This window comes from Sapajus apella, unplaced genomic scaffold (genome assembly GCF_009761245.1).
Source record: "Sapajus apella isolate SASKATOON/1434 unplaced genomic scaffold, GSC_monkey_1.0 scaffold180, whole genome shotgun sequence".
Lineage (NCBI taxonomy): Eukaryota > Metazoa > Chordata > Mammalia > Primates > Cebidae > Sapajus > Sapajus apella.
The window spans coordinates 812,025-824,784 of record NW_022437120.1 but is presented as its reverse complement, the minus strand read 5'-3'; the positions used below and the strand labels follow the sequence as shown (position 1 = coordinate 824,784).

At 43.6% G+C, this 12,760-nt stretch overlaps 1 protein-coding gene across 1 annotated transcript in view; it reads right to left on the bottom strand.

Moving 5' to 3' along the window:
* The window catches only part of XKR6 (XK related 6), a 287,672-nt gene extending 275,734 nt beyond the window's left edge, over window positions 1–11,938 (bottom strand). Inside the window, exon 1 of the mRNA XM_032268377.1 lies at window positions 10,670–11,938. Within this exon, the coding sequence (XP_032124268.1) occupies window positions 10,670–11,406 (737 nt within the window). The 5' untranslated portion in view covers window positions 11,407–11,938. The remainder of the gene's footprint in view (window positions 1–10,669) is intronic.
* Window positions 11,939–12,760: the final 822 nt, after the last annotated feature.

The window sequence follows — 12,760 nt, the reverse complement described above, 5'->3', positions numbered from 1 at the left end:
TCAAGTGATTCCCATGCACAGCCAAGGTTCGAAAACAGCAGCTTTTGGACAGGTGCAGTAGTTCACGCCTGTAATTCCAACACTTTGGGAGGTCAAGGAGAGGAGATCACCTGAGGTCAGCAGTTCGAGACCAGCCTGACTAACATGGTGAAACCCTGACTATACTAAAAATACAAAAATTAGCTGGGCATGGCGGTGCATGCCTGTAATGTCAGCTACTTGGGAAGCTGAGGCAGGAGAATCGCTGGAACCCAAGAGGCAGAGGTTGCAGTGAGCCAAGATGGTACCACTGCACTCCAAGCCTGGGCAACAAGAATGAAACTGTCTCAAAAAAGAGAAAAGAAAATAGCTGCTTCATAACCTCAGGATAGAACTGCTGTTCTCAATGTTTCCAACAGGTCAGCAGAGAACCAGCATATCTGAGTACAGTATTACATGGGACCTGCAGGGCATGCCAAACCTACATATTCCTTTCTGTAATGTGGAAGTCACAGGGTTGTAAGGTCCATCTACCTTGAGAAACAGAATGAAGTACTGAAAACTACTTCCTAAGACACAGACCCAGAGGTATTAATATTATGCAGCTGTTTGATTCATTAGCAGATACGATCAACTACAAGAGTTACAAGCCTAGCCTAAGCTCTGCAGAGTTTAAAATTAATACATTAGACATCATGTGGGACAAGTACTAACGCTTACGATAAATTATATTGTTTGCTGAGGATGATGGCAAGGAAAACCGAGCCGGCCCCCCAGGCAGAAAACTGCTTGGGGCATTCTAAAGTAGTAAAACAGTATACATATATCATACACCAGTTAAAACAATTCTTTAAGCCCAGGATATGAGACCCTGGCCCCCTGGCTCCCTTGAGGCAAACACTTTCTAGTTTGTCTTTGATCAGTGGTAGGCAGGCACCAGCTGCTTGTCTGGTTTATTTTTGTTCTATGAGAAAACACAGAACACCTGTTTCTTAATAATCATCACCTGTTCAGAGAGACTACGTGGGTCAGAATCTGCTCGAGGCCCCCTGATAGTCCCACTTTGCACTCTATCTCCCGTCCGTTTCTCAATTCCTTCAGCACCCCTGCGTGGGCGTCTCTACGACTGAGCTGGACTTGGCAACATCAGAGGTCTCAAACAACCTCAGCTTGTATACCAAGAGGCCCAAGGGTTAAGAATATCATTCCTCCATCTTCAATAAGCCAGACAGCAAAGTCCCAAACTAAAGCAAACTAATTCAGTCCTGCCCACAGCTTGGACATCAGGGCTTAAAAGCAGGAAGAGTTCCTGATGTATGATGAGACCTGTTTTGCCATCGGTGAGCTCTGGCTTCAAAACTTTCCTCCACCACTGCCATAGGTTACTTAATCACTTTCAGCCTACTTCTTCATCTGTAAAATGGGCACAAAACACTTGTGAAAATTAAGTGAGACGATACATATAAAAACAAATTTCAATACAGTTTCCTTTCCTCCTTAGTCATTTCTCTATGCCTGCTTCACTCTGCTTGAATTTTTGTCACACGTTACCACACTAGCAGGGCTCACCTCAAGTTCACTCCAAGTATCAGACACACATGTCCTCTCCAACACTAAACTAGGACCTAGGGCGCCTTGGGGGCACTTTATCTTTGTTTCTCTAAAAGGAACATGAAGCTTAAACTCATTAACTGTTTACTGGTAACCCATACAACAGACCTGGTAACTCAGCTCCTAGTAATATTAATAGGACAGCAGTGGCTAGCACACCTTAAAGAATTATCGGGGAGCCTTTTTAAAATACAAGTCCCTACCACCAAAAACTACTTGATAATTGATTCCAGCAAGGATTTTCAATAGATGCTAAAACTCTAAGGTAAAGGGTATTTTGGGGAAAAAAGACATTGGCACTTTGCAAAGGGAAAAAACTGTATTTACAGAAATCGGGCAGTCAGAACCTTAACCAAGAGATAAAACTTAGCCTCACTAATAGCGGGTAAAAACAGGTAAGGAGCGCCTACTGACATGATGCCAACAGGAAGGAAGCAGTAGTTTTGACAAAAATTTGTGCCTGAATGTAGTTCAGCCCCTAGATGCAACTTAAAGTTTACCAGAAGTACAGAGGGCAGACAACACCTAGAAGAAACACTCAGACAATCCAAAATACCAGCAGACAAGAGAACTGGCCTGGACCCTGGAAAAAAGTCGATGTCATGAGAAAAAAAAAAGGGGGGGGGGGTGCGGAGAGGGACCGTTCTAAAGAAACAGAAATGTAGTTCACAAATTTTTATTAAGTCCCTGTTTGGAGGGGAGAAAAAAACCCAAAAACAATTTGCTGAGGTCAGCAACTAGGCAAATCTGAGTACGAGTCAGCGATTAGATGATCTGATAGAATTAAAGATAATTATGAAAATATTGTTAATTTTCTTAGGTGTGATATCATAGCTTTTTAGAATTCTAAACATTTCATATTTGAGGTGAAGTATTTAGAGGTGCAACATCAGGATGGGATATATGTTAAATATACACACACATGCAGATAAAGATATCTATATTAACACTGGCTGGGCACAGGAGCTCAAGCCTATAACTCCAGGACTTTGGGAGGACAAGGCGGGAGGACTGCTTGAAGGCAAGAGTTCAAGACCAGCCTGGGCAACATAGTAAAACCTCACCTCTACAAAAAATTTTTTAAATGGGCAAGGTGTGGTGGCACACACCTCAGGCCCCAGTTACTCAGGAGGCAAAGGCAGGAGGACTGCTTGAGCCCAGAACTTCCAGGCTGCAGGGAACTAGGCTCACACCACTGTACTCCACCCTGGGCAACAGAGTGAGAATCTGTCTCTTTAAAATTAAAAAAAAAAAATTACTGACGCCAGGTGAATGCGAACAGGTGTTCACTATACTGGCTCTATTTCCCTGCACGCTTAAAAGCTTCAATAAAAAAAGTTAAGCAGAAATACACATTCCCCGGCTCAACTCCCTGAGGCTCTGATCCTTAAGTCTGTAGTAAAGCCTCGAATCCGCTTGTTAATAGCCCCGTGGGCTCGCCTAACACAGGAGTCTCTGCCACACTTGAAGAAACACAGCTGAAGTCAGAAAGTGGGGCCTGAGTTCTGGATTGCCCTGCCTGCTTGACTTTACTGGCAACTGCCATAGGTTTGGCATCTTCCTCAAATCTGCTGTCTTTCTTCATTTGTCTGGCGTATTTAAGACGGAAAGAACAGGAAGCATCATGGTGATAAGAATGTTTTAGTTCACCTACCCATGAGTGAAAGCATACGGCTGGGGCAAAACAATAATGATCAACCCTACCTTTCCTCCAAGAGGGCTGTGAAGAAAATGGTATGCAGCTCTCTGTGAACTGAATATTCTAACTTCTTCCTAGAAATGAGTGGTGAGTGCAGTCCATGCTTTTAATCAATGACCAAGCTAAAACAGAAATTGCTTCTTCACATTTAAGCTAAAACGACAAAAACACTGCCTTCAAAATGAAACTTACTTTAAAAACCATTTGTTGATATTTCAAGATAAAAGAGATCAACGAGAAGAAATTTTTTGTTAGTAATCTGCAAAATACCTTAGGGTGCTGTAATATGTTTTGATCTATATTAAAATAATGCAATATACCAAGATCTACCCACATTAGAAATACTGAAATGAAAAACCTAATGTTGAATTTTATGTAGAACTATATTAATGTCACTGTAACAATATTCACTGAATTCTCTAAGCAAATCCCATCTTTCCTAAAACTTCAACTACTGCCAAAAGAGAACTTATACGTTAATGTAAAAAAAAAAGTTCACTTAAAAGAATTATTTTCTAAAAGAGCTCAACTGACATGGATGCTATCACTAAAAAAAGTTTTTTTTACAAACATTAACTCTTCAAAGTTAAATAACACATCTCAAACAATAAATTACAGTAGGTAATTTTAAGGTTCTGACCCCCCACAAAAGAAATTAGCTTCGGTAAACAATTCAGAAAAACCTCCAAAATACATGGCTTAAACAGATATGCATATATTGCTTTAATCTATGAGTAAAAATTTAAAACAGCTTACAAAAAAAGACTACTTAAAAATATAGTTTAATTTTAGCTGAAATTGCAGATTCGCAAAATTAGCTGATAAAGTCAGCACAAGTTTCTCAGTAAGTTTAGTCTGCCATAAATTTGAACATTAACTAATGAGATCTACAAAATATCCCTATAGGTAAGTGAGTGACCAAAAGGAGAATTTGTTTAGTAAGTCAAAATAATCCATGGCAGGATTAGAACTCTCTGCTACAAATCAGCACCGAGGAAATATACACCCTTGCTTTAAAAATATTTTAACTGATCAAACCAGAGCCTAAAATTCCTTCTTTCCATCTGCTTTCAGAGCACAAACACCTGTAACGTAATGAACTTTACATTGAAGGGACATTAAAGATCAATCCATTTAACTCCTTGTTTGATAAATATGAGGAAACTGAGGCAGTGGTTGTCTGTAACTTGCAGAGTGATAAACCTAACTTCTTAACTCCAACACACTATGTCCTGTGCTTTAAATATTTCCAATAGGAGTAAGCAGTGGATTGTCTTTAGGCACTTAGTCAAAAGTAACTGAACTTGTTAAATGAGGCAATATTTTCATAATTTTTTTTTTAAGTTTTACTTTTTAAGAGGCAGATAAGTCCGGACACAGTGGCTCACGCCTGTAATCCCAGAATTTTGGGAGGCCAAGGCCAGTGGATCACCTGGGGTCAGGAGTTCAAGACCATCCTGGGCAACATGGTGAAACCCCATCTTTACTAAAAATACAAAAATTAGCCAGGCATGGTGGTGGGTGCCTGTAATCTGTTACCCAGGAGGCTGAGGCAGGAGAATCACTGGAACCTGGGACACAGAGGCTGCAGTGAGCCAAGATCACACCACTGCACTCCAGCCTGGGCGACAGAGCAAGACTCTGTCTCAAAAAAAGAGGCACATAAGAAATTCAGAATTTCTGATAAGAAACTAGATAAACTGTACACCATGGGGAGTAAACTAAAATTTTAACCACAAACTTATGTGCAGACAGCACATTATAAAGCAAATCATCCCAGGGTGAAAACAGCAATGTCTGAGACACAGTTTATTTCTTTTTGCATCCCACAGAATCTTTCCAACATTCCAGAATCTAACTACTGCATAAGTCTAACTAGTCAATTGACCTTATGAATAAGTCTACGGTATCAAATGATGTTGAAGACAGAAATGAACAACTTGTGACTTCTAGTAAGCACCTGCCTGCTAGATTTAAGGAGCACCAGCCTTCTTACAATACAGACTTTGATATTTTGTTTCTGAATCCTTCTGGAAATACTATGCGGCAACACTAGCTGCAATTTTACTCCAAAGCATGCCATTTTTTCATCCCCTTCCCTTGAAAATTTACCATAAATGTCAAGTTTTTACGGTTACTGTTCACTCAAAAACAGGAATATTCAGAGATGTTCTCTTCATATTTATTCTCCTGGAGAAAATATCTCTATCCCAACTTAACCTGCTTACCCTCACAGCTAAGCATGTATTTCTGGACTTTTCGGATGGGAGGAGGGAGAAGGGAAGAAACCAGTGAGGCAACTTCGTGTGGTTAAATCTGCTCCTTCTTTTCCTTGATGGTACCAAAGGGTCTTGCCCACTGCAACATTATACAAAATAATGATCCTACTTCTAGTGTTTTTACAGTTTAACATTTTATGTTTACACCTTTCCTTCTTTAAGCACTCCTGTTTACATAAGGTAGAGATCCATTTTTTTTTAAACAGGTAGTCAATTGCTAATATAATTTGTTAAATAATTCTTTCTCCATCTACTGATTAGCACTGCCACCTTTACTATGTACTAAATTCTCATAAACATATCAATTATGTAAGACTCTTTTTTCTCCTTCACAACCTACCTGCTTAATTTTTTTGCACACTGGTCTAATTATTGACACATTATAGCACATCCACTTCCTCATCAGGCAGAACTCAACATTTTTCAAAGCTTTTTGACTACTCAAACACATTTGTACTTTTCTCAGATCAATTTTACCCAACTTTCCGCTCAGAAAAATCCCACTGAGTTTTTTAACCAGAATTCCATTAAGTTTATGGTTAAAATGAAAAAAAAAATATTATTTTTACAATGAGATTCCCACCCATTAATAAGCCTATAAAACTCTTCCTCTCTACACACACACACACCCCACATGTTTACAATCTATTAATGTGTCTCTGATGGTATCCTGGCCCCATCATATGAATCTCCTATTTGTAGATATCTTAATATTGAAGATATTACCATTCTTAAACCACAAAATCTTAGCATTAGAGGGACATTACAGATCACTTATCTCAACACCACTCATAATCCCAGTTACGCTTATCCCAGTTATGCTTCCTCAAGCTTATTTAATAGAATCATTTCAGAATTAAACAGAATTATTATACCTTTCACACGCAACATAAACATTATTTGTATCCCATAAAAGGCAAAGAGAAGTGGGCTATATTTATTGAAGACTGCTTTGAATTTGGGAATTCATTCAGAATAAGATTAATATTTGAGCTCAAAAAAAAAAAAAAAAAAAAAAACCCAGAAAACATAGAGTACCACGAGTGCATACCCTTGAGTAAGCCCCAAGTACATTTACACACTCACGCTTCCAAGGTAAAGTCCCTTTGTTATGGTATTATCCAGGGGCCAAATTTAATGGCATCAGGTCATTCCCTTCCCAATTCTGCCATCATTTATTAAGAACACAAATCTTATATCCCTCTCCAAACAGTATAAGCCTGAAATCCAATTCTAAAGTGTTTCTCAAGCCTGAGGTGCCCATGTAATCACTCGTGGGTCTTCTAAAACTACGACTTCTTGGGTCCTCCCTCGGGAGTCTTCTTCAACAGGTCCAGCAGTGCCTGGGCTTTTCCATTTCTTTAAGAGCTGCAACGGATTCTATTCTCAGCCAGAACTAAGAGCCACTATTCTAAAATATTCCACATGAACAAAGACCCACAATAAACTAAGTATCCCTACACAGAGGAGCAGAGAGGAGGGCAGGCGAGTGATTAAAAAAAAAGAAAAAAAGCATCTTCACCAGCCCAGCAAGTTCATTACTGATTGTGTGGAGAGCTGCATACCCAAATTACACGAGTCTCATATCAGAAAACAATGCTGAAAACAGAACTGTAGACTGCTCAGCTGGATAATGCCATTATGAAATGCAAAATGCCTCTTCCTTTTTATTCCCCTGAAGGCAACCTTCTCCCACATCCCATCTCACACAATAAAGAACCACTGACCATCCCCTTAAATATGGCAAGCTGTATAAAGAAGTAAATTCCTTCTATTCTGAAACATTAGAGTGCAAACACACACATAAAACTAAATTCATTAAATGGGAGATTAATGATGTGGCCATGACATTTTGGTCAAAGCACTGTTGCTTCTTGACTGAAGAGAACTGACAATGCACTAAGCAACCTCTAAAAGTGACACAAAAGCAGAGAAAGGACAATAGCTGAAGGGAAAACCTGCATACATCAATGCAACAGGCAAACTAAATCACACTGTTCCTAAAGCCAAACCCTCCAAGAAAATGCTCTATTTACAACACATTGTACAAATGTGAAGCCCAATGTGACTCACGCTCGTAGAATAAGTGATTCATATGCCTGTTATCCCCACGAAAAACACCTGAGAAATAAAGCACATCAAGCTGTACAGGGGTTACATGTTTAGTAATTAGTGAGAGGAAGGCATGCATGAAAAGACCTTAATCACACACTACTGCTCTGCAAAGCAAGTTCATGAGACCACATAATGCTACAGACAACCATTCTTCCATGCTCCAATTTCAGCCCAGCCAGAAATATTTTCTTACATTCTGTAAAGTCATTTGATAAAACATATCAAGTATTTGCCATCTTGACAGCAATGGCAAGATGCACAGAAGTGTCCCACCTTAATATCGAGGGAACCTAAATTAAATAGGTGTTGTGCTGTGTCCAACCTATAACCAAGTAATTTTACATTTTAAAAAATGTGAAGAGACAAGTATTCATTGTTTAATGGAATCAGTTTTGACAATGTACAACTTCACTGATATCTTTTCTTAAAGATGTGGCCCAAACCAAATGATAGAAATACTAGATCTTAACATTTACGTCATGTTACCATAAGAAACAGCAAAGTTTCAACAGCAAAAATGATTACAAAAACAACTATAACCCCAAAAGATCTGCAGTAAAAACAGAGATGATGTTCATACACACTGACAAGCAACTGTTAGCCGAAAGATTAAAACAAGAATTCCTCTAAAGCTTTTACATATGAATGATTTCAATGCAAACAACATGCCTAGCAGGTATTAAAGCAGCAGACCTTGCTCCTAGAGTATTTCAAGCAAAACCAGCTAACTGAAAAAAAAAAAAAATTCAAAAATAGACTCCTTCCTCAGTAAATACTGCTTTTGAAGTACACCTATGTTAGAAGAAAGAACTTAGCAAAATTAGCATGTCTTTTAATAACTTTAGAAAATATTTAGCAGTATAATCTTGAAAAAGTAAAAAAAAAAAAAAACTAGACAGTAAAGCCACAGGCACTTTAAAAATATATCTATATCACTGCAGATGAAAGTTAAGATCAGAAAAAAAAATACTACTCTACATACAACTACAAAAGCTAAAATGACATTTAAAGTGTACGCTTCAGTTTGTCCTAAAATCTGGACTTCCACTTTGCCCAGATACAATTAAGGTTTAGGTGAATGGAGATGGGGTTTTATTCTACTCCAATTTCATTCTGTCTCAAAGCTTACTACTAATAAATGTCCAGGACAGATTCCATTAGAAAGAGTTCTCACAGGAATTTTAACCTGACACCAACATTTTTATAGCTCACACTTAGAAGTTTACCACATGGAGATAGCTGACTTCGCTTGTTCAGCAGACGCCTACCAATACATGCTGCTAAATTCTAATGGTATGTTAAAATCTCTCTTCCCCACACTTTTTGTCCCTCCCCTCCTTCATTCCTGGCATCTTAACCAGAAACCCCCCTCCAAAAAAAGGTATCTCCAGTACCAAACACACTACCTTTGATTCCGTATTACTTTGGGTGTGTGGGTGTTTGGGGATTTACATTTCAAATTTAAAACGTATTTCAGAATTTTATTTGACCCCAAGCTAAGCTCATAACAGCCAAAAGTTAATCAGCACTTTTCCTGTTTTATTCCCTCACTTCTTATAAACTTATCAGCAGGAAACAAATTATCTGTAGACAAATGCAGCGAGAGATAAAGCTGTTTGGTCCAGCCTACAAAGGCCAGTAAACAACTCTGGGTGGTGCAGGGCCTACAGAACCACCCTCACTTCCCCTAGCGTGAATTTGCATGTAAACTGCAGGACAAAGTTCTTGCATCCACTCTCGTGATTTGACTTAATTCAATCCCATACTTTCTGGAACGTTTTTATTTAAATAAATTCCGAATAAACATCTGCACAAATCATAGAAAAGACAGTACACTTTATTTCAGCTAACATAGTTATATCTGTTACTTGAACTACTAAGTGCCTAAAATCTTACTAGGCTAGAAGTCAGGGCAGTCTAGGCAAAACGTCTTCTCATAGAAGCCATGCACTTGAAGAGCTTGTCCCCGTGTAATTTATCTTCAGTAAATGCTCTCACCTACAACTCACTGTTTCCAGAATACACACAAGCTAATTTAAGTAAGAGGGCACAGATGTACCCAGGTGAGAATGGGTTCATTGCCTCAGTTTAGCTAGTGAAGCAGTCAATAAGGCTCCTGGCAGAAAGAGCACCTGCAAGTGATTTGTGAGGGACCGAACTGGCACACGGGAAATTTACGAAAGGATAAAGAGCCGCAAAGCCAAGCTGGGATCTTGTGTAAATTTAAATCACCTACACACTGGCCTGACTACCAAAAACAGTTTCCCCAGAGCAGGTATCCAGGTGGCTAATTGGTTTTCTGGAGGTGAGAGTAAACACCAAACGCTCGCCCCATCATATTTTATCCCATTTTTACCTGTCACTAAGAAAAGGACACGTCTAATCCAGCACACCAAAAAAAGTCTTTTTCCCTTCTGGGAGGGCAGCGGTTTGGAGTCGTTCGCAGGGGCTAGGAGTGCAGGACGAGCAAGGGGCGTGGAATCCAGGAGTGCTCGGAGGCGGCAGCGAGGGTTTTTCCACAGGGCCCCACGCAGGCCACTGCAGAGGGAGAACGGGGGAAGAGGGGAGGATGTCTCACCCGGGAAAAAACCCGAGTGCAGAGGCTGGAAGAGGGAAGGCTCCACCGGGCCGCGAGCCGGAGTGCAGCCCTGGGCGACCGCAGCTGGTTACCTCCGGAGGCAGGGGAAAGGGGCGCCCGGGAACGGAGGTCTGCAGAGGAGGCGGGGAGGGCCGCGGCAGGGACCCCGCCAAATGCGAAGCTGGGACGAGGACAGGCCAACGGCAGGACTCGGCCTCCCCTGACCAAAGGCGTGGCCAGGGATCCAGATCAAACGCTGGTGTTTTGGAGACGCCAGGGGCGGCGCACGGCCAGTCCCTCCTTGGAACCCCCCGCGCCGGGCCCGTCCGAGAGGCCGCCCCGCGAGGCACCGGGAGGACGGAGGGGTCTCCGCAGGGCCGGCCCGCCCCCACCCCGCAGTGCTCTTACCTCCACACCTGCCCCATCTGCAGCAGGTGGATGACCGACTGCCAGATCCACACGGAGAGGCGGCACAGGCGCTGCGCCCCCGGCGTGGCCGAGACCGCCGCGCCGTGGCCGTAGACGGCCCCCATCATGGGGGGGCCCCGGCTGCTGAGCCCCTCCACGGCGCCCAGCCCGCCGCCCGTGTAGTCCTGCACGAACCAGCGGAAGCTCAAGCTCTGCACCAGCAGCGACGGCACCAGCACGAAGAAGAGGGTCAGCCCGAAGTAGACGTAGTCCCCCTTGCGGTAGTAGTCGAGGGCCAGCCACAGGTCGGTGCCCACGTCCCCGAAGAACACGAGCAGCGCCAGCACGATCCACAGGCAGTCGAGCCACGGCCGCTCCGCCTGCGGCGGCTGCGGCCGCGCGGCCGAGGGCGTCGGGGGTTGGCGGTCGGCGCCGGGGGCCGCGGGAGGCTGCAGCGGCTGGTCCCCCCCGTCGGCGGCGGCGCTGCGGCGCGGCTTCCTGCCCAGGAGGGAGCGCAGGCAGGCGGAGCGGCAGCCCCAGTAGCACGAGGAGGTGTTGCAGCAGTGGCAGATGTGCAGCGAGCTGCTCTCGCCGGGCTCGCTGCCGTCGCCGCCGCCGCCGCAGCCGCCTCCCCCGGGCTCCCCGTCCTCCTCGCCGCCGCTGCCCACCGCCTCGTCCAGGTTGTGCAGCTGAGCGAAGCCCACCCCCACGCCACCGCCATCGGATTTCGCCGCCATCTTGACTCTCTTCCCGGCTCCGGAGGTTGGGGGGGGGGGGCGGGGGGGGGGGGGGGAAGAAGGCAGGGAACGGGGAGGGGGGGAAACGAATGGAGAGGAAGGGGGGCGGGGAGGAAGCGGGGGAGCAAACGAACGAGGGGGGAGTGGGCCAGGGAACCCCCTCCGCTTCCGGGTAGTTGGCGTCACTTCCGGGCGAGCCCCCCCAATCGCACGGCGCCCGCAGCTCCCCAGCCCTACCCTCCCGGCCAAGATGGCCGCCCTCCTGTGCCTCAGCTGCTGGGCGGGGGACCGGGGGGTTCTCCCCGCCAGGGCTCCCCTTCCCCTCTTCCGTTGACCCCGAAACCCATCAGGTTGACCCCTCGGCGTTTCAGAATCCGGCTGGGCCGAGTGACGCGGTCCAAAGTGATCCCTGGAGGGGGCAGTGCCAGATGTTTTGGGGTCCCCTTCCTCAGCGTCGCAGCTCACAGCCTTCCTTCTGGAGAAACGCCCCCTAACACTCTGCCGGCTGCTGGTGGAGGGGCGGGACCTTTGAGGGAAGGGGCGGAGCTAGTGCAAAGCAGGTGATTACGTGTCACTTCCGGGAGATGGGATGACCTCATTGTGTAGTTAGACAACCCCCCCCACCCCATCAAAATGTCTATGTCTCACCTCTGGCTGTTTCTGTTTTCTTTTAAATTTCTCTTTTATTCTTCCCTTATTTTGAGGGTCTTTAAAAATTGCCTCAGTTAGATATTTACTAGCAACTTATTGATTCTCAATTCCATTTAGACACCTCTCCTCTTACCTCTGTTGACCTTCTGATTTTCCTGTCACTGACAACTTTACCATCTTTTGTAATAAAGTTTCTATCATTCCCTTAAGAAAACTTAAGGCAAAATTCAGTTGGAAATCGGCCTGGTTGTGGCTTACATGTTGGAGTAAGGAATGAATGGGCATATTGTGACCTTGAATGTATTTTCTGCCCTATGGAAATATATTCTGCCAACTTTTTATTTTAATGTGCAATTTTTACATTCTGTGATCTTAATTTGGAAAACTCAGAACTAGCCAGGGCTTAACCTGTATCAGTTATTTGTTCAGATTATTTAAATGTGTAAGGAGTGCCTTTCAGAATTTTTTTGGTGCTAAAGCTCTGTGGGTAAACATGGCTTTAAATGAGGAAAAATGTCATCAATGTGCTATATCATTAAAGTAGGTGCAGGGTACACTACTTAAACTTAGCTAACAAAATTACAAAAGTGAAGCAGCACTGAATGGATTTGAATTACAATGATCTTCCAGTGAAAGTATTTTTGAAGCTAGATAGCCAAAATAGGGCAAACTACATGGTTGCAGTTGTTCCTGATTAGATGGC